Consider the following 22,866-nt stretch of genomic DNA (forward strand, 5'->3'; position numbering starts at 1 on the left):
ACAAATCAATCTAGGCTAGTTATTTATTTTCTTCGCGAGTTATTGTCTTCCTTTTCTCTCCCCTTCGTCCTATTAGTCTTGTTTTTTCCCTTCGTTTCTCCAAAAAAATTTCTGTGTTTCTCTCCTTTTCTCTATGACGCTGCAAATTTGTGTTTCTCTCCTTGAGTTTTTGTGTTTCTGATTCCCACAATTGCTGCGTTTCTCTCCTGCTGATTTAATCATTACCCATCAAATGAACACAAAAAAGGAGAAGAAAGTTAAGAAATATGAGGGAGAGAACTGTGATTTGGGGGAAGACAGACACAGAGAGGAAGAAGTTTGGGTTTTTAAAGCTTGGGGTTTTTGTTTTTGTGTTACAAAAAGTTTGGGTTTTTACAACCCATCGATGGAGACAGACACAGAGAAGAAGACGGAGGGGAAAAAGAAAATAAGAAGTAGAAGAAGCAGGAGGAGGAGAGAAGAGAGGGAGAGCGATGGAAAAAAAAAAAGAAGGGAGATGGAGACAGGCGGAGAGAAGAAGAGAGGGAGAGAGAGAATAGAAGAAGCAGGAGGAGGGAGGCAACAGAGAGAAGAAGAGGGAGAGCGATGGAAAAAGAGATGGAGACAGGCGGAGAGAAAAAAGAGGGAGAGAGAGAGAAAAGCTAATTAAAAAAAGAAAGGGAGAGAGAGAGGGAGGCAACCGAGAGAAGAAAGAGAAAAAATCATTTGTTTTTTGGAAGGCATGAGAACATGTACACGTGTATAGCAAGTCCTTTGACAATCGCTTTTGAGCGATTGTGAATAGCATTACTTAGGGAGCCTCTGTCTTCACTTCAGCGACAAGACCCTTTATTTATTCTTACCCCACGGTGGTTCCACTTTTCTTTTCATTTACCAATTACCATGTCATGGCTCACCAGACATGTCACTCAACAGCAAACAACAGAATTGGGAAATAAATAAATAAATAAAAGTATTAAAATTTAAATAGCAATGCTAACAATAACCCAAGTCCTTACATATCACTACCAAAAATTTGCTTACACATGAATGAAGAAATGAAGCTGTACAAATAATCCGCAGAATGGAGGAACATGCAAGACTGCAAATCTACAGGATGAAGAAAACAAATAATCTGAACATGTGTCTTATTGGAAAGAATGTGGTCTAACTTTAAATGGAAATGGTAGAAAATTTTTGTGGCTCTTTCCCTCATTGTTGTTGATTGTGGCTGAAAAGTATAACTGGAGTATGGAGGAAGAATGGTATCATAAGACTGCGGTTTTTCCATTCACAGTAAGTAGCGAAAAGCAGGAAGAGGAATAAGAGCTATTCAACTCAGAACAGGGTTGAGGGAAGACAGAATCTGAAGAGCCAGAAACATTTGAACATACCCAAGTGGGAGAACCAGAATTGGCTGACAAGGAGATATTGGATAGACAAAAGGAAGTGAAGGGGGCTTCTTGGATCCCTGTGAAGCTTCCAGCAATAGTGATGTTTGTGCCAATCACATCTTGCAAGGTGATGTGATCCAAATCCGGGAGAGCATTAGGATCAAACTTGTCGTCGGGATGGGAACCAAACTGACCAGAGGCACCAAATGCCATGTGGATGTTTTCCATTTCAACATCTGATATGATGATCTCTCTGATGTAGCCCCCTCTACCTTTTGTTGTTCTGAACTGAATGCCACTAAATGAGTTGTATAGGTGGACCTGCTCCACAAGTACCTTTGAAATGCCACCAGACATCTCACTACCAAAGGCAAGAGAAGAACCAGAAGACGATTGTAGGTAGACACGCCTGATGTGTACGTATGTGGTGGATCTTCCATAGGCAATGCCATACTCATCCCAACCACTCTTAAGGGCAATGGCATCATACCCCATGTCAATGCTGCAATCTTCTATGCACACATTATCAGAAGAATCTGAAAGTACACAGAATTAGTATAGCATATTCCGAATAGTATTCTTCTTGTGTAATTATTTCAAACACCAATGGAATAACTCAGGATGCACATAATAATAAATTTGTAATTAACAGGATTAATCAAGGAAATACTTCAAGAGGTTCAAAGTTTAGCCAACATTTCTGATTCCATTAAGTGTTACCGTAACAGAACACATTTATATATACTAGGTACGGTGACAAGAAAACTTAATTGGAATGTGAAAACCCTAAACAATACGTCAACAAAAATTCAAAGCAGGGAGTTGAGAGCTGTCACAAACCTGGGACTATACCAACGGTATAAGGCGACTCTGGAGGAGCAGAGACTGAGATGTTATGAACATGTACATTGCTGCATTGCATTCATTTATAGATATTACATAAATATCTCCTTTAATAAAAAAAATGGTTTAAAATTAAAGAACATGGACAATCATCAAGGGCCTTAGCTAACAAACCTGCAATAGACTGGATGGATGTTATAAGCAGGAGCATTCACGAATGTGAGGTTTGAAACCACCACATATTTAGACGAAACAAATTCCACAAGATGAGGGCGGCTGTAGTTCAAAGTTTGAGAGCTAAACCAATCCCACCAAACTGAGCCCTGGCCATTGATGGTTCCATTATCACCTGGTGCAGTTAAAAATTGCAGGAACATCCAAGAGAGAAAGAAAATGAGGCTACTGTCAGAGAACATGTTAAAAGCAGCAAGGGTATTCAAAGATTCTGCATACCTGTTATGACCACATCATGTAACATATATCCATTTATCAAGCTACGATATCTTCCTCCCGGAAGTTCAATCCCTCGACCATATGAGGGTAGGGGCTCAACAACTTCCCAATGAGATGGATCCTAAACAAGCAACCGTAGAAACATTTTAATGAAAGAAAAAAAAAACAAAAAGAAAACATCTCCAACTGATTTTGTAGCATCAAAAGTACTTAATGGCCTCGCTATGCGAGTAAAGCAGTACCTGAGATCCGAGAATGACAGCGCCTTTTTCCAAAAAGAGTGTAAGATGACTGGTGAGGTTGAAACTTCCAGTAAGCCACCTTCCCGGTGGCACATAAAGCTGCGCACCGCCCTTATCGGCAAAAGACTTGAGATAGAAGATGGCATTCTGGAAGGCAAGAGTGTTCAATGTTCTCCCATCTCCAACAGCACCAAACTCCAAGATGGACACACTATGTGGTCTTGGTTCTAATGTCAGATTGTAATCACACGGTTTCTCATCCTCTTCTCCACCAAGGTCGATAGCATTACTCAAAGTCAGCAGCAAGAGCAATACCCCCTGAAAATGGTGAAGAATTAACAAGCAATCCACTAATTCCCAGAAGGACTTTGGACAAATACAACATCATTGCCCAAACTCATCCACAAATTAAAAAGAGAACAAGTGCAAATAGCTAGAGAGCTGCAAATTCTGAATAGAATTAGACCAACTGACTCAGCCAACATCAGCAGATTTCAAGAACTTCGACATATCAAGAGATGATCAATGTATGCTATATGAGTGAACTAAAATTAAACTGAAAACACAAATCCAATTAAAAAAGCATGACCAAGCAAATAGAGTAAGATGCAAAAACAAAAATATCACCAAGATCAACCATGCTTTGAGCAGAGGAAACAAAATAACGGTCAGGAGAAACTCAGAAGACTGAAACTAGCAAAACTGGCTTGCCCTCAAATCTATGATATAGGCTGATAGATAAAATCAGCAAACTGACAATCTCCAAACAGAAAACTCACAATACCCACCTAAGAGAACTGAGAAACATAAATCCTCATTGAAAATTGAATCAGAAAGATGAAGTCTTTGGATTCCAAATTGGCATAAAGGGGCAAAAAACAAAAAACCCAGAAAAAAGAAACGTACTTACTAGCATCTTCATGAGTCAAAGCTCTGCAGCAAAGACCAAAAAGGAGACTTGCAGAGCAGAGAAAAAGAAAGAGGGAGAAGAAGAAGGAGAAGGAGCAGCACCCACCAACAGAGGGGGAAGGCCTTATTGTTGCAAGTATGTGTGGTATGGGCATTAATTGTATAAATGACACAAGCATAAATACTTATATATGGCAAGGAAGAAATAAAAACAGAAAATTAATTCATGGTAAGGAAAGAAAAATAAAAAAAAGAAAGAAAGAAAGAAATGTGCCACTATAGAAATGCCAGCTCTCCATGCACACAAGCAGCAAGCAAATCAAAAAAAACAGAGCAGGTGCAGTGCAGAGAGAGGAGAGAGAATAAAAAGAGGAATAAAATATCATTTATTGCCACTAATTGGTAATTACCCTCCAAATTGATTATGATTAATAACGTCTCTCGCCGACAAATTTGTTTGAAACGGCCCTCCATTTGAGAGAGTAATAAATGACAAGAAGAAGAAAAAACATTTACCCCAAAAAAAAAACAAAAAAAAAACTCAAACTTTGATAAGCAGAGTGTCTCTGTTTGCTTACATCTGTTGAAAAGTCATTAGTTCAAAGTCCACAACAGGAAGGGCATTGATAATGTTACCGGTAGTGCACGAAAAGTTTTGAGGTGGGGACAATTGCCACGTAAGCGAGATTGGAGGTGGTACTGGAGGAGGGTGAAACTGCGGGTGAGAGGGAATAAAATAAGTGAAGGAGTGCATGGGGCATTGAGACCGCATGTGGGTTGACAGAGCAGAGAGGGAGGTGGGACCTGCGCTCAATCATGGTAAAGATGCTAGCCTGGCGTCAATCACTGGACTGGACAGAACATAACCACAACACAAGGACCCAACTTATGTATGACACGTCACTTTTTTTTCATTTTATTTTTTTCATTGTTTATTCTTGTTTCCAATAAGTATTTTTGTTTTTCAGAAATATCTTTGGAAAGGTGAAAATAGAATTTGTCATTACTCATATTATTAGGTTTTACTGAATTTTTTTAAAATTTTTGATCTGATTTTTATGTTTACCAAATCATAATGAATTCCCACAAATAATAGTAATATATGACGTGGCAAGTGATGTATTAAATATCAATTTGTTAGTCAATAGTGGATTTTTTATTTACATTTGACACAAATATTGTAGTTGTTATTTACTTATTGTCTGGTTTGTATAACTTGTATGGGCAATTTCACAACATTAATGATGAATTTAAATCAAACCTATTTTGTGTTACGTTTCTTATCCCATGGCACAAGTATGACATACCTAAATTGTCCTCAACATATATGTGTCATGCTTTACTCATGCTCGATTTTTATTTAACTTGGTTCCCAGCCACAAGTCTTCTTTAGCATGACCAAAGACATGTGTCCGGATCTTGTAGCTAATCGCACATGTCGTGGCACATCAGGAGAAATTATAGAATAGTACGGTAGTGTGGCTACGTGATACATTTTGTACATGTGTTATAATATGAGTAGACGACATAGTTTATTTTTCCCTTTTACGGAATAGTATCAACAAATATCCATTTATATTATATATACCACGTAACCATACTACAGTAGTATTCTATAATCACTCACACGTCAAGTCTAACATAACCTATATGACCTATCAAACAATTCCATATCATGTTAAACTCGTTTCAAATGTCCTTTTTCATGTTATACTTTTGTTACCCCTTATTTTGTTTTATATCTCTAGCTAGTTTTCTTTATTGAAAGTAGGCTTAATTATTGTTTTACCCCCTGGAATAGACGTTCAGTCTCACTTTACTCCCGTAGAACTAAAATTTTCTCACTTAGCCCCCAAAATCTCTAAAAATTACCGAAATTTTCTCACTTTACCACTTTCGTTCACAAAACCGTTAAGGTTACCAGTCCTTACCTACATCTTCCCCCTTTTCCCTATTCGATCACCCTCATTGCACCCAACCCAGCCCCACCACCCTAGTCCCCTCCCCCCCCCCCCCCCCTAAGGAGGGTTGGGTATAGGGTAGGGGTTGGGGAGGAGGAGGAGGAGAGAGAGAGAGAGAGAGAGAGAGAGAGAGAGGCAAAACTAAGAGAGGAGATAGAGGAGCTAAAATTACAAAAATGCTCATGTCACGTCAACACACTCAACGGTTTTGTGAACGGAAGTGGTAAAGTAAAATTTTGGCAATTTTTAGAGATTTTAAGGGGTTAAGTGAGAAAATTTTCAATTGCAGTGGGTAAAGTGAGACCAAGCGTCCATTTTAGGAGGTAAAACAATAATTAAGCCTTGAAAAGTAAGAATCAAAATTGGGCGGTATCTGGTTAAAGTCTCATATTGCAGCTAAAACTTGATTCTTTTGATGCACTTATGAACTATGCTGGTCAAATCTATCCAAGGCGTACCAAAATGTCAGAGAAGTTTCATTGGGAAGCATCTAATGTAAAATTTTGGTTATGATTTCGTTTTCCTCTTGTGCTTTTGAGATGCTCTTGCTTTTGCAGACCAATATTTTACAGACATAAGGTGAAGATGAAAATACATCAAGGTACGTAGGTGGCCCTAATATGCAATATGGTTCCTTCTTTAGTGATCTCCATAGCCCAGACCACTTCTTCTTTTATTGTATTGTCCCTTTTCATCATCTAACTTTTTGACCTGGAAGTTTTGCCAACATTTGTGATCTATTTTTGCTCAAATCTTCATCCGATCCAACTGATTAAAAAAAAAAACATCTATATGTAAAAGCACACCAAAGATTTCCCACTTTCACATTTTGAGTCTGAGTTTTATATAAAGAACTAAGAACGATCCTCTATGTAGCTGCTGCTTTTACTAGATCACACCAAAAGGCATCAATTCTTCTTCATCGCCGTACGTAAAGTTGAGCTTAGGAAATGTTGAAGTGGGGCAGTGTGAATATCCCCCCTCTTATGAACAAAGACAGCCGCAGTTTTTTAATAGGTTAACAATTGAGATGAATAATATATAGGGCCCTAATATCTATCACAGTTGGCAAGCAAAAGGTTGTCCAAGTTAGCTTTTCTTTTTTAGTTTTTTTTTTTCTCTCTAAAATTAAAACAAGGGCAACACGATAGTTGAACTCAAGGAATGAATACGAAGATAAGTGTTCTACCATTGAAACTATGAATCTTCGTGATATCTTAAAATAAACTTTACCATTATGCGGTATCTTCTATAAAATCTCATGTTCACAAGTACGGAGATAAGTGTTAAACTACCGATAAAGCTATAACTAACAAGCTCACAAAGAACTCAATAATGATCCAGCATAAGAATTCTCTAAAAAAATTAGACTTAATGTTTGACAACTAGTATGAAAACAACTTCCCTTCCACATCAAAATAGCATACTAGAATACAAACTCTACAATATTATTGATCAAGTTAAGGTATCTGACAACAATTAAATCAATGTGTTCTTGCCTTAGGGTTTAAGCGTTGAATGGGTATACTCTTGCAATTATTCTCATGACAGAGACAAACATTCCAACATGCACCACGACCTTGCACAGTGGCTTCTACTTATAAACCACATGCAAAGCCAATTGAACCAACAGTGCACACATTTAACCCTAGGCCTGAAATTTTAGATTTTGTCAATGTGAGTGCGTCATATATATCCTGAAATCATGTTCTTTGGTCAAGACCACATGGCATGATAGGAACACAACGTTGGCAATTTGTCGACCTAACCCCTCAACATTGGCTGTCTTTTGTTTTCTTCCCCAATCACAACGTAAACAGTTCGAAAGCTATGGCAGTTTCTTCAGATGGAATTGACATGAAAGGAGATAAGAAAGCCGCGTACAGTTTTGGTCCTGTTGATTTTGGCATCTTATAGATTATACCAACTAGATCTACTAAGATTTGCCAGTTATAGAAAAGTTTATAAGGGACAGTGACCTGGTAGTTCCTTTCAGAGGGAGACTTGTTCCTCTAAGGAGAAGTAGTAATAAAATTCGATTATGTTACTGTAAATTCTTTCCGAAATTATGATGATTCGGGACGATAGATAACCACTGGTTTCAAAATCTTAAGCGTACTTATGAGGGTAGAGAGACGAACATATATGTGTAGCCCAACTCTCAACTTACAAACCAACAAAGAAGTGGACAACGAAAATCAAACTCATGACACTTGCATTCAAACACAGGTCTTTATCATATACATATATTCAGTGGCTCCAAGCAGGGATACATACCAAGTAACTTTCACCGGACAGCTTGCCCCTTTCATTCTTTCACACGAGAACAAATACATATGCACTGCTTCTGGACATCACATGGACACATCTCATGTGGAACCACGTTCATTGTCCGCTTACTGTTCTATTTACCTGATACTGACATCCTACGACAAGAACATGTACACGAGAGAAAAAAAAGATCATGCAATGTGATTCCAGCACTGCTCAACTAAGAAAACATCAAGATTTTCTACCTCAAGGAAAATGAAATGAGTCTTCCAGCACAGCGCATTTACAACCATTTAGACAATGGCAGATTTATGCAAGTTTTTCTGCCACCCTTTAGCTTCTGAACTAGCAAAAGCAAAGGAAAGATACCAGTTTTTTTCCGTATTGGGCATTCAGAAGTGCACAGAAACAATGCAAACCGCGAATTGCAGCCCAAAATCATTTAACACATCTATCATTTAAACATATGACTATACATAAATTTTTGCTATAACCATTAGATCTCTATATGCTCACACATTTGGTGAGTACAAATGGACCACCAACCTACTAGTCTGCTATAGTACATGAATACAATACAAATCAACTCTAGGAAACGGAAATAGAATTGCTAGTTGGAGCTACTAAGGAGGATTGTTAGTCGAAGATGTTGCTGTCCAGCCGTTCTGTGTTCCATTATCAACAGGCACCAAAACTCCCCACTTCCCCTCAGCTTCAGAGGGCTCTATAACTTTAACAGATCCATCTGTCAGTCCAACAGCAAATTGATATGGCTCATGCAGATGTGATGTAAGAGCTAGCGGGTACACGGTTTGGCTGTGGACACAGTAGGACAAAACTAGTTTAGATATCGATAACTATACAACGGATGGTGCTATCAACAACAATAGGCAACTTCTTTTTAATTTTTCATGCTAATTCTTTTTTCCTACTAACAACGGGGACACTCCATTTCAAGAGAGGGTTTTTGTCCTCTTTTCTGCATTTTGAAGTGGAATTCCAGGTAAATCCACTGAATATGGTGCTTACTAGCACCAGACAAATAATAGACTGTAGCAGAGTGAGAAAGCCACCTCATAAACCATAATTAACTAAATGCTCTAAATACCTGTTTGATGATGCTTGTGATAAGTACACCGACATGGCAATACGGCATCTTAGTTTCAGACTATCAGCATCAAATACTCCAATATTACCATCAGTGAAAGCTGCATAAACTAGTTGACTACTGGCGGAATATGCTGCACAAGATATGGGTGCAGGCAGTACATCTTGTGGCATCCACTGCAATATTTAAACAAATGAGAGATTTGTTGCACACAAACAAAAGCAACTCATCCAAGAAATTCGATTTCTATACCTGCCGAATGCATTCTGCTTTGGCAGCATCATATAATGCTAGTTGAGTCTCATGATATACCAATAACCGGACTTGATCAGAATAGAACTGTACTTGCGTGTCGCCAAGAGGCGCCTTTCCAGAGGGCAGTTGAAGTGTAACCGATTTCCTCTTATCCCATGCATCCATGTTCCAAAAGAATAGCTGCAAAAGCATTTTCTTTTTACATTTAACAACTTTTACACATCAACTTAAGCAAGCAAAGTAACAAATTAACAAATAAAAAGGACATAGAAAAAGCCGGGAAAAAAAAAAACAATAACAGAGTTGTTCCCAACTTCCCGTTATAAAAGCGGAAGAAGAAGAAAACAATGGACGTCACATACTTGAGCATCGGCACCTGATGAGACCATGATTTTAAGGTTGACAGAAAATGCTAAACCAGTAATGTGCTTCTGGTGACCTTTCAGTTTTGTTTTGACCTAACAGGAGCAACACGAGTCATATTGGAAATCAACAAGAGCACCTCAATCACATGACAAATTGACAATATATATATATTATATATATAAAGATGCTTAAATTAATCACCTCATCAACTCTAACATTGTAAATGTGGATAGTTGAATCTTCCATTCCTATTGCTATGATGTTATTATCCAGAGGATGAAATGACAGGAAGGTTGAGACTGGTGGAGGTGGCATGAAAGTTGTCATTACCTGCAAACCAAGAAATTTTTATCCAAAACACGTTTTCCAATCCAATAAACGCACAATCATGCAAGCTGTAGCAGTTGATATAAACTGTCATAGGATAGATCTGCATTACATCAGTATTAAATTACCTTAAAAGTCATCATATTGAACAGAGACACTTTCCCCCCACAGGCAGACATCACATAGGAATCATTCTTTGAGAGTGCAATGCATGGAACTGCTTCTTCAAAATTTTCTGGTACATCATTAGTCATTAAAAGACCACTATTGGGTTGCCAATGTTGGGGAACAACACTTGCAGTGGCCTTTTAACCCGCAAAAGGTCAGAGATCCTTTCAGGAAAGTTGTGCAAATACTCAACAAAAAGAGAAATATGCATTCATGCGTATGTTAACCATCACCTTCCCACTTGGATTTTGTTCATTGCGGCTCCACTTCCACAGCTTCTGCACCCCATTTGAACCAAGAGCCAGAATGCCGGAACCAGAATTTGTGTAAAGAAGTCGAGCAACCTTAAACACAAATAAGACCATCTTAATATCATTATCTATAAATCAAAATCAACAAAATAGGGAAAATATAAAACAATAACCCACCTTGTTAGCAGGATCTTTACTCTCTGGTAAAGTAACCACTCGACACTTTACAGGATCAACAATCTCTGCCAGTTCCCAACGTTTATTTTTTTCAGATACATCATCTAAACTTCTTCGCTTTTCCATGCTTCTTGCCATAGAATCATTTCCATTCTATAACAAATATTTGGCAAAATTAGATGCTATAAAGGACAAAATGAAAAATCACAATACAACTACACAACTTATTAAACTGAGTTGGTGACAAAGGCTACCAAAGTTCATGACTAAACAGCTATGATTGTAATTTAATATTTCAAGCTCATGCCAGCCAATCCATAGTAATTAAGTTATTACTACCAAATACGAATAAATTACATAATTTATATGCCATACAAGAATATGAGTAGGTCGAGCTGGAGAGCTTGTATCCATACGCTCCACTTTATTAACAGTCGGGTTGATGTTTGGAACCATGGAAGAACCAGATACCTGATCCATATAGAAAGAGAAAATCAGTTTCTCAAGAGACAAATATACAAATGATGAAAGGAGTAGCGTAGCATGGAAACAGAAAAACAACCTTCATCTCAATAGGAGCTCTGGATGCTTCATAAGAGCGAGTTTCAATTGCTCTTAGGGATCTGAGACCCTCAGCATTGGCAAGAATCTTGACTCCATTGTCAGCCGTGGTAACGGCAAGCAAATTTCCTTCCTTATTGAATCTCAAGCGGGGAAGAGTCTGAAGTAATCCCAATGCTTACATCAAGGGATGGAATCTCAAAGCAAGGTAATCTGCTAATCAAACCCATAATATTTGGAAATAAAAGTAAATAAATAATGACGACTTTTACCAGAAGCCCACCCTCAGCATCTGTACTAGTAAGAAGATTTGTATTGTCCATATCCCAAAACTTTATCTGGTTCTCTTCACCGACAGCCAAAAAGTGATTTCTTGTGGTATCAAATTGAACTATGCCAGAAGATTTCTTTCTGAACCCACTATATGTCCTCTTTATTGCCCCTTCACTTTCATTCCATTCAACCAGGAAGGAGTCACCATCTTTACTAGTCCCACAAGAGAATAATCTGAGATTTTGGAGGATCAGTCATAATTCATACATCATCACATGGGCATAGAGATATGTGATCAAGCTAACTTATAGCATATACCATACAGATCTTTTTTTATACCTATTTCCATCATCACTGTATAGCATTGTTGTGCACCACTGCCCAGGAGCATCATAATCAACCCTGGAGCCCACATTGTCATAGAGCCAAGCTTTTATTTTCCCATCAACAGCAGTTGAAAATATAAACTGCAAAGATAAAAAGGAAAATCATGACATAAGTACGACGCATCTTCAGCACGAACCTTTGCCTCACTCATTTTGGTTAGTTATTAAAACATAATTGTCATCACTAGTTATCTCATCGTTATAAATTGTGTAAAAATCCAACCTGCATAACAACATATGAAACAAATGAAACGCACAAGTAACAAGGACTACTAGATGAACAACTAATACGCTTGAGCATGTATGCATTCAAGCTAATTAAACCAATATGGCACTAAAAAGAGTTAAGTCTCCCACTTCGAGCTAATTAGTTTTTAAACATGCGCAAATGGACTCTAATGGCATCATACAGGCTATGTAACAAATAAATAAAATTAGAGTACCCCAACTGAACCATAGTCATTTGAGAACCAGTACCGTTAAGTGGCCATAATACATGCAGACCTGACTATTGTACTTTTTTTATTTTGCAGTTTGGATTCCAGACTTCAGAAAATGGGCATGTCTTACCTGAATATTCTCCTTCTGGTGGGGGCAAATCGAGTAAACAGGCGCTTCATGACCTTCAAAGTTGAAAAGCATTCTTCCAGACAAATCCCAAACCTATTAATTATTTTTAAAAAGAAGCAATTAATATTTATCAAGTTAAACGACAAAAACAAGCTACAGAATTCTGCCCCCACCTTTATCAGCTTATCATCTCCACAAGTTATAACACATAATTGCTTGTTTGGATGAGAGAATGCTAAGTCATTCACATTACCAATGTGGGCATCAATCTATAAGAAACCAAATCCAAACATCAGTCAAAAGTGGCAAGTAATGTCTTCTTGAATTAGCAGAAAGTGAACCAAAACATGCCTCCAAATGTTGGCGTAGATCAGTAGGTCCTTGATACGCATACAAATGAACCAAATATTTTGTAAATGCAACACCTGAAACAACAAAAATACAGCGAATTACAATCAATTATGCATTCAAATGGTGCTAGAGATGTGTTGCTGCACATACCAATAAAGTTTCCATCTGGACTCCATGCTACACGGCTTACAGACATTGATGAATCTTTGACAATAGCAGCCTATAAAAGACCCAATGTTAACTTACAGGATTTGGTCAATGATAATGAGTAGTACAGGCCTCTTCTAATAAATTTTAACTGAATATCATGACGACCGACACTTTAAAAACTGACTGAACCTACTAAGCACACATAAATATGATGTTTTTAATAACGATATAAGGATACTGAGAGGGAGTATAAGGTACTGACTGAGTAATGAGATAAACACCTGAAATGGCACAGAACAAGTAGACATATCCCATACTTTGAATGGCTTTGACACCAGCCTCTCTCGCATCCCAGCTTCCCATAGTGTAATTTCTCCATTACTACAGCCAACTATTTACAAACATAATTTTAAGTCGGATATGAGATTGAAGCTGTGTGGAAACTAAACTTTAAAGACAGCAATTCAATCTATGTCCACTGAGGCACAGTTATGTTAGGTGTTACAGACAACCTACCAGCAAGTAATGTGTGATGAGACGGGTGGAAATCCATGCTTATCACATTGAACCCCTGACGAAGAGTACATGCTAAATTTCTTGGAAGGTCATCTGGTGACCAGGAAGCATGTTGCGGATGGGGAGGATAACTGACCTGAACATATGAAGTATGAAGTTCTGTAATAACTAGCAACCATGAAACCACCTAGATACAGAACTAGAAAATGCAAGAAAAAAGTATTGAGAAATGATGCAGAGAACATAAACCATTTAACAATACCTCGTCAACAGATTGTGCAGACCGGAGACGTTTCATTAGTTGCTCATGATCAGAGCTCTGATAATCAATCATTCCAAGAGCATTTGATGGTGGTCTTGGATGCTTTAAACCAGAAACTGTTAAAGACAAAATGATTTTGAATTACCAAGATAGCTCAAATAAATAATAACTATATTCTGTTATCTGATAATCATCCAAGCAAATAAAACAATGATCAGCATTCTCAACGATAAATACTTCTTGTTGGACATAGGACAAATGAATATTTTTCTTCTTATAAGTATGATAATGTTCAATAAACAGACTGAACAGCCAAGCATAGAAGAACTCTTTAAGAGTTTCTTGGACCTCTTCAAAACAGGGAGAAAGGCCATCCACTTGAACCTCCCCACCACCACCTTACTCCGTACTAGCACATATTAAGTAGAAAATGGAAATTGAAATAAACATGCTTAAGAAAGAATAAAAACATGTTTTACGTTTATTACGTTGTAGTATTAGTTTCAATACCAGCTCCAGAAGAATGAAAACCTCACCTTGACTGGGTTGAACAGGGAAGGGTGAAGCAGCAGCAACAACAGGTGATTGCACAGACAAGGAAGGATTAGCATTTGACATCCATCCGGCTAAAGCATTCGCATTAGCAGCAGCAGCTGCAGCTGCAGGCGGAAAAGGCTGTACATAGCAGTAATAAAGAACAACAAAATCACAAGGTCAGCATTAATTGAAAAACATTTCAACATTTGGAAAAAATAAAAATAAAATTGATACAAATATGAAGAAATATATGGTCATACTCCACCATGTGCTCCTAGAGGAGCATAAGTTGAAGGCTTTGCAAGAGCTGCAACCGGAAGAGTAACTGGTGTGGATGCACGAGCCCCATTTGGAGGAGAACATGAATGGTCCATGAATAAGGTCTTAATGTCAGGATTTGGCCTTGGGTTCTTGCACAGCTGGTGCTGCCAATTTAAACTGCACAAACAATAAATTAATGTTTCTGAACTTTTACGAATTATAATGATGTTTTACTGCAAAAATAACTACATTGATCTACCTTCATAGGAAATACCAAAATGTAAACTTACAAACAAAAAACAAAGGCATTACAAACACAAAAAAGACAAAATACCTTTGATTAATTAGAGTTCGCAAGCGTGAAGCCTTCAGGGTGGGTAGAACAAGCTTCTCTCGAAACAAAGGATTTGCTTCAATCAACTTTTTAAGTTCTACTAGCATTATGCTTCTAGCTGATTTAGTATCACCATATTTTGATAATTGTTCATTTTCTCTGCATCATATCAAAAATAATATAAACATAAAAAAGAACCCCAAATATATATATCCCTCAAATTGCACGCATGTGTATCCAAAAATAAATGTAAATAAATAAGAACTATAAACACATTTAAATGGTTAAGCAACCCAACTTACACATAAACTTAAAATGTACTAAAACAGTGATCACCTGAAGTTATCAAGAGTCAAAAGATGAGTGATTTCTTTGTACAATTCTTCGTTAAACGTCGAAAATACTTTCAAATCCTTCACCAGTATCTCGACGGCCTTAGCTCTGTCATTCCTGAGCACATTTCCAAATTGCAATGACAAATAACCCCATCAGCAAACACAACAAATAAATACAATAAAAGACGAAAAATCTGAGAGACAGAGAGAGAAATTGAAATCAAAACCTGTCGAGGGCTTCCAGATACTTCTGCTTTCTGACCTCGAAGTAAATCTTCATAGAGTAACGATTCTCATCGACTTTGGTGAAGCCGGAGAGATACTTCTCGACCTCGTCCCACTCTCCCGCCAAAGCTTTTTCTTCAAAGTACTTCATGTTGAAGAAGTAGCCCGACTCTTGCTCCAGCCTAAGTTTTGCCGCCGCCATATCCATAGCCAATTCAACATTCAAACTTCAGCCCCAAAAAAAGAATACCCATAAAAAACAAAAATGCAATCACTCACTCACCTGTGCACGGTCTCCTTGAATTTCTCTTCCTCGAGAAATTGAAGGATCAGGAACACCAGTTCTCTGCTCAAAGACGACATCTTCGTCCCCTGAATTTCAAGATTTCAAAAGGTCGAATCTTTCAGTTCGAGGAGGAGGATTAATGGCTCGCAACGACGGCGTTTTGGGAGGAGGCGAAGTTTCAATCGGGCGTAGGACTCGTAAAAGGTTCTAGGGTTTCTGATTTCATAATTTGCAGTTCAACGACAACAGTGCAGAAGCACAACGAGAGAAAAAAGATAAAAGATAAAGAAGAGAGAGAGTGAGATAGGGGAGTTGTTCGCACTTTCTTCGATGCGTTTTGCAGGGTCTTTATTTGGCACCCACCTATCAGCCATCACGTATAGCTTATCACTGATAGTGAGATGTTGATAAGCACATCGATGATAAGTACCATTACTTATCTACGTAGTGGGAACTGAGAGAAACTGAAGAAGCTCAGTGGCTCATCATTTCGTAAAAGGACGAGATTACATTTGGATAAGGGCATGATCCAGTGCGACGCTCCAGGGTAAACACGAGTTCTAGTTTGTTGACGTTTGGTGTGCTGTTTATGCGTGGCGAGAGCCTATTGGGTTATGAGACGTGGTAGAGGTCAGGTGGGAGTAGTGGATTGGAGTTGTGTAAAGGCGTGGTGGTTCCGGAATCGAAGAGGAAAATCAAATAGATTGAATATACGTGGTAACGTCCACCACATCCCGTTGCCTTGTCGGGTGTCTACGTGTCAAGTTCTCTACTTGGATCTCCTGCCAGCAACTCATGATGTTACTTTTGACATGGATTGTCCTAGATTTCTTTTTTTTCTTTTTTTTCTTTTTTTTTGTGTAGAGTAGTGATTTCCTCAATTCTCCTTCTCTTGGAAGTAGTCAGTCGTATTTCCAAACTAGTCATACATTGATATACGTCCATAAATATTTTTATTATTGAATATCAATTTGTAATTTGCATAAAGTAATGGCTCATTGAAAAAAAACAAAATAGCATATCAGTATCATAAAATATGTTATTGACACTTCAAAACGTAGGGGTCTTGCAATTTTTCTTTATTTCTTTTTTAATTTTATTTTCAATTTTCATAAGCAAGGTATTATTAGGGTTCACATGTGGTTTTGGATGATCAACACGAGATTTTAATAGGTTCAAGGTCACGACTTTTATTGGGTTGATCAGTAGTAAACTTTTCTTTTTATGCTCTTCAGCATGGGCGGTCCTACCCCTAAAGCAAGGTAGGCTGCTGCTTACCCCAAATTTTTCAAAAAGGAAAAAATACTCATAAAATACATATATGCATCTTTAATTTTAAGATTTTGTATATGACAACATTAAATCTAATATATTTTAAATAGGTTAGAAGTTATACATTCTAATCTATTCTAGGGTCTTCTAAAAAAAACTATTCTAGGGTTTAATTAAGAATGAATTATAATTTCCAAACTTTGTTGAAATTATTTAGGTATTTGATTTTAGGAATTTTGTTGAGATATTTGATTTGATATTGGTATTGTTGAGATGTTTGATTTGTTGTTGGTATGTTAATGTTTAATTAAAAGCATTGATGCTATTATGATAATTTATTTGATTTTTTGTTTGGATGTTTGATTAAATAGGTTATCTTTTGTTATGTTGGATCACAATTCAAACCCCAAGAAAACAAAGAATTTGTTGTCTTTTTTTGCTAAGCTTTTATTTTATGTATAGAAATGCATTTTAGGGTAAGCCTCATTACGTCCCTCTACTAGGTGTATCTTTTTTATGTTTATTAATGAAATTCAATCGTAATGTCGAGTTTTTAATATAAGTTTCGCCCAGTCAAATTTTGAATCCTGAATGTCACTACTTCTGAAAGTGATCTACACAATATGGATGGACTAGTCATCCAAGAGGTACTAGAGTGGTACAAGACTAGTCATATCTAATACTAAAGTCATAATGAGGAAAAAGAATGTATTTACGTCAAGTGTCTATGAGTAGAATAAGTTATTATATTTGTCCATGTGTTGGATCGAGGTATTTATAGGAGTTTGGTAGCAGCAATCTGTTGTACAAATAGCAACCTAAAAATTAAGCAACTATATGCACGTTTTAACTCGCAAGTGCACAAGATCAGACAAATAGTATAGAAAGCAAATACGAGATGATTCCCACGAGGATTGGATTAATATGTGTTTAAAATTAATTTCCTACAACTACTAACTAAATAGCACAAACTAAGAATGCAAAAGTGAAAGAAAACCCTAAAAAAACTTATTTCAAAACCCTAAGATTTCTAATCAAAGTTAAGGTGCAATACACAAAGGCACTCGGTGTAGACAAGGTGTTCAAAAGGATGATTTTAAGATGATTTTGAAAACTGAAAATTTCAAAACAAAATATTAAAAACAGCATTTGATTAAAAATTGAATTGAATTGAGGTTAAAACAATGAGAAAACTAATTAGGGATTCGATGTTCACCGCTAATCTTCTTCCTTAAGCAAATGGCATGCACAATGCTACAAAACAGATTTTAGATGCTCATGTTTGTCAACCTAAAGGCATAATATCTACTCTTTAAATTATTGATTTCCCTACGCAACAAGTTAGGCATGGGTATCTATGCTAACTCTTTTCATTCTTAAAGTGTTTGGCATGGTATCTACTAAGTTGAACTTTAAGAACACATAACACAATGGAAATCGACAAACACACAACTCCTATAACATAGTATCTATTCTAGTTATTCATGATGATTAATTTCAAGAACTTATAACTAGTTCTTTTGTTACTCTCACAAGCACAAGACTCGGTCATCTAAATTTACCCATGTAACAAACTCAATACATAGCAGCATGCATATGGTGATCAAGCATAACATAACGTATGTAAAGAGTAAAATATATCTGAAATTAATCAATTAAGCATCACAAAAGTAGTTTACAACAAAGGCATATCGAAATCATTAAAGAAACATGATTAGGGCTTCAATCGAGCCCTAACTAAAGTACTTAGTTACCCATAATTTAAATAGACAGCAAGAACATACAAAACAAAAAATAAAAAGAGGAAGAAGATAGCTCTTTGATGATGTGTTGGTCAGCCAGAGTGATTGGATGACGCCTTGACGTTCCTCCTTGCTTCCTAAGCCTTTCAAACCTTGGAACCTTGAAGGATGGAGGAGAATGGGTTGGTGTGGCTGCCCTCTTCTTCTCTTTTTTTATTTTTTTATTTTTACGACTCAAAAATCAGCTCTGCACAGCAGCCGCCCCTTTTTTTTATTTTATTTTATTTTTTTCCTTTCTCTTCTCAAACAAGTTTGTTTTCCACGTTTCTAAAACCCTACATATTTTTTTTATTCAAACATATAAATCCTTGGGAAATAGGAATATTCCTAATTGGCCCAGTTGATGTGATTTGGGCCTCAAAACTTGGACTTCATACAAGATTGCAGATTCTCGCACAGCCCAAACTACCTGTACTAAAACCACCATAACTTCCTCTAGAAAAATGATATTCACGAACCGTAAAATTCCTCAAAAATAGATATCTGTAGCTTTCCAATCATATGTGGCTCATCTTCTGGTTCTTCCTGAGTCAGTATAGTATAATCCGTGAACTTGATTGATCTACACATGCCTTTCAAACTCAACTTTCTCTTTTTAGCTCATTTTCCGCCATTCGCTTGTGATTACCTAAAAAAGTAATAAAATAATGTAAAACATGTATAAAAGAGTAAAACAAAGGTGTAAACATGGAGAAATATCATAGATAAATGTCGAATTTATGAGCACATCACAATCTTCCTTGAGAAATGGGTAAGAGATGTATGGTCATGCCTAAGCATGGCTGTAGTGTGGTTAGTATGGAATCCCAACAGATGGTCGACACCTGGCAAAAGTCTATGAGTGCATTAAATGCAAAGTCCAACAAATGGCTAACATGTGGCACTAGTAAGGTGATCACACCTCAAATCCTGGTTAAGGGGGATGATGCCGTACCAATCCCTGATTTCTCCAAATGTTGGGGAGAGAGATTGCCCTCAAGTATTAAGTGCAGCGATTGGGTCAAAAGAAATTGGGGGACCACGTGCCCATTGACTCGACCGAGAAGGTACATGGGAAGGTGCTCTCGAAACTACAACTGTGGTGGTAGTAGTACTTGCACAACATGTCTACTTAGCATAGGAAGCGCGCATATGTGAGGGGAGAAGGCTTCAGTGTCGGAGTTTGGAAAATATAATGTGTTTTTAATGGTCAATTGGCTTAAAAGGGTACGTGTGTCAACAATTGAGTAATAGCCTATTCAAAGTAACATATAAATATATGATAACTGTCTTCAAAACAACTCTTAAAAAGTAATGTAAATGTGATACCATCATTGGGTTCTACTCATATTACAAATACCTCTACACATAATTGAATGTAGCAAGTGACGAGAGTTACAATAAGAAGAGAATCGCAAGTATTGCTATTCTCACTTGTACGATTGTATCTTATTTCATCCGACTTTTTATTTATTTATGAAAATTCTAATAAAAGTTCATTATTGTTAAATAACATCTTAAAAACTTGGAGCAATAAAATCATACTATTATAGTCAAATTTAATGTTAAAGTCACCTTTCAAGGAATATCCCCAGATTTTCTATCAACACTACTACCTCCAATAACGACCTAATATTTTACTTTTGAGAATTGTTCGTTGAATCACTAGATAGAAAACTAAAATATAGTAATTGACAACCTTTTTATAATTGAACAAAAAAACTGAGACAAACTGAAATTAAAAATTAGAATTACATTGCTCTTACACTAATGTATTAGATCAGTATTTTTGGACATGTCTCAAATTTGAATATTCTCACTTCCAATAATTTTAGAAAATGATCGATGCTTTTGGAAACCTAATGGATGGGCGTTAAAAAAATACGATGAGTCATAAAAGATAAATAATAATGGCATTAGTGTTATTCTCAAATTTACCAAGGTTTTTTCAATTTGTGTTAGATTATCAAAACAAGGATCACACATGTGATGTATGTGCATGTATTCAATGTTAGAGTACATGGTACATGCATTGAATTTTATTTATTTTATTTATCGAGATAACTAGATGTCATTTAATAACCAAACAACATAATACAACGAAAAGAGGGAAAAAGATGGTACAAGGTTGGGCCTCTGTAAAAATAACCTTTGGCATAAAAAACCCCCCAAAAGGAGGAAAATCCGCTAAAGGAAAAAGAGTGCTTCCCACTTGACATCAAAAACATAAATCAACGAGGTCAGGGGTTCGATCCTTGCTCTCGTACGGAGTCACCACTTTGGCCAACACTTTACCCCTTACGGGCCGACTCGGTGTGAGTGGGGATTAATCTGGGTTGTGGTTAAGGCTTAAAGGTGCCACCCATAGTTGGGGCCTATCCAGGACCACCTCATGGTTCAGACAAAAAAAAAAAAAAAAACATAAATCAACCAATAGCTTATAAATCCACCGCAAGCAAAGAACTCAACCAATGAGGCTCATCCTCAATCCATGTTGAAAAACCAGCGTTCCTAATAGCATATTGAGCTAGCTCATGAGCAACCACATTACCATCCCATTGCTACCATTCACATGGAAAGATCTAAATCCCAACTACATCTCCTTAATATCTTCCACCAAGTTCCCTTCTGCTTCAAAACACTCTTCGTCATAATTGATTCTATCTACTGCCCCTTGCACGTCTATTTCCAACAAAATATATTGAAACCCAAGATCATGTGCAACTTGAAGACCTTTCTTTACGGCAATTAGCTCCATAGCTTGGGCACTTAAATGTCCCACCACTTGACGAGAACAAGCAACCATAAATTCACCATTTTCATTGCGAATCACTACTCCGACTCCCTGCACTAACCCACCAAGGTTAATTGCCCTACCCCTTCAACATTAAGGAAAAAAGATAGGGCTAGTCTAATATAGGCCCCTGCAGTTTCTATTTCCTAGACATCAACCCATTAATTTTGAAATCTATGTATAAAACCCAAATTTAAACTAAAATGCCCTGTAAGATATAAAAAAGGTCATAGTACTCCTACATATTTACATTGTTTGCCACCAAACTTCAGATAAGTCAACCGGATGGTTTTCAATCATGTCATTAAGTCTCTCATTTCTTATTAATATTTCCTCATTTATAGCATATCAATTACTACCCTTTTTTTTTTAGGCATTCCCTCTAATCCCTACAATTTCAACTAATAAAAAAATCCTTAAATTTTCGACCAATAAAAAATCCCTCAAATTTCATCCCAATAAAATATGATAGGTAAATTATTATCAATACAATATAATGTACCTACAAATTTACCTATCTTGTATGTATCAAATACGAGTAGGTGAATTATTTTCACAATATAACTATTAATGTGCTGGCTTTAATATGCCTACAATATGTATGTATTTATCCAATACAATATAATAAGTAAGGTAAATTATTTTCACAATATACATGTGTTGGCTTTAATATACCTATAATATACTCATAATAGGTAAATTACAAGTTATATTATTGCATAACAAGAAATTATTAGGTAAATTATATACAAAATGCGTTTATAAAAGTTGGGTATATTATTTGAATAATAAGTAGATTCATACTAGGTATTTTTTGTAAAAGAAGTAATTTTTCAACATAAAATTTATGTACGCTATTATATTTATAAAACAATAATATAATAGATAATTAATCACGTATGTTAAATAAATAATTTTTTATATTAAATAAACTGATTAGGTATGTTAAATTTAAAAAAAGTTACCAAATTAATTCCTACATCCATTTGGAGATTTTTCCATTTTCAACGCTTGTCATTATAGTTACAATCTAATTAAAAATTATTTATATATTTATTCCTACATTAATATATAAAATGCAATAGTGGTTTAGTTGGGGGTATTTTAGGACAAAAAATACAATTAATTCGATTTTGTGCTTGATTAGGTAACTTGTTGAGTTTGATTCTAGTAATCGGGTTTTATTTAGAAAAACAAGATTTTTGAGGAAAAATGACTTTGAAGGGGTTAAGCTCAATTTATATGGGGGGTGGGGGGGAGTAGGATAT

The 22,866-nt window shown here is 36.5% G+C and overlaps 2 protein-coding genes across 2 annotated transcripts; both read right to left on the reverse strand.

The window, feature by feature from the left end:
- Positions 1 to 935: 935 nt before the first annotated feature.
- Positions 936 to 4,187, reverse strand: LOC110750291 (putative polygalacturonase). The gene is made up of 6 exons (XM_021950590.2): positions 3,822 to 4,187; positions 2,912 to 3,229; positions 2,670 to 2,790; positions 2,391 to 2,565; positions 2,214 to 2,284; positions 936 to 1,909 (listed from the first exon to the last, which is right to left on the reverse strand). Exons 1-6 carry the CDS (start codon positions 3,831 to 3,833, stop codon positions 1,248 to 1,250), a joined length of 1,359 nt encoding a protein of 452 aa, XP_021806282.1. The 5' UTR covers positions 3,834 to 4,187; the 3' UTR covers positions 936 to 1,247.
- A 4,275-nt stretch (positions 4,188 to 8,462) lies between these two features.
- TPR2 (TOPLESS-related 2) lies at positions 8,463 to 16,081 on the reverse strand. The gene is made up of 25 exons (XM_021950515.2): positions 15,749 to 16,081; positions 15,468 to 15,647; positions 15,242 to 15,355; positions 14,906 to 15,064; positions 14,571 to 14,748; positions 14,310 to 14,448; positions 13,774 to 13,889; positions 13,512 to 13,647; positions 13,277 to 13,386; positions 12,996 to 13,065; positions 12,846 to 12,919; positions 12,668 to 12,763; positions 12,495 to 12,587; positions 11,878 to 12,005; positions 11,538 to 11,772; positions 11,267 to 11,425; positions 11,080 to 11,175; positions 10,705 to 10,857; positions 10,510 to 10,620; positions 10,237 to 10,413; positions 9,983 to 10,111; positions 9,778 to 9,873; positions 9,413 to 9,595; positions 9,161 to 9,336; positions 8,463 to 8,868 (listed from the first exon to the last, which is right to left on the reverse strand). The coding sequence occupies exons 1-25, from the start codon at positions 15,826 to 15,828 to the stop codon at positions 8,676 to 8,678; spliced, it is 3,381 nt and encodes a 1,126-aa protein (XP_021806207.2). The 5' UTR covers positions 15,829 to 16,081; the 3' UTR covers positions 8,463 to 8,675.
- Between the last annotated feature and the right edge of the window lie 6,785 nt (positions 16,082 to 22,866).

This window comes from Prunus avium, chromosome 1 (assembly GCF_965620075.1).
Source record: "Prunus avium chromosome 1, drPruAviu1.hap1.1, whole genome shotgun sequence".
Classification (NCBI taxonomy): domain Eukaryota; kingdom Viridiplantae; phylum Streptophyta; class Magnoliopsida; order Rosales; family Rosaceae; genus Prunus; species Prunus avium.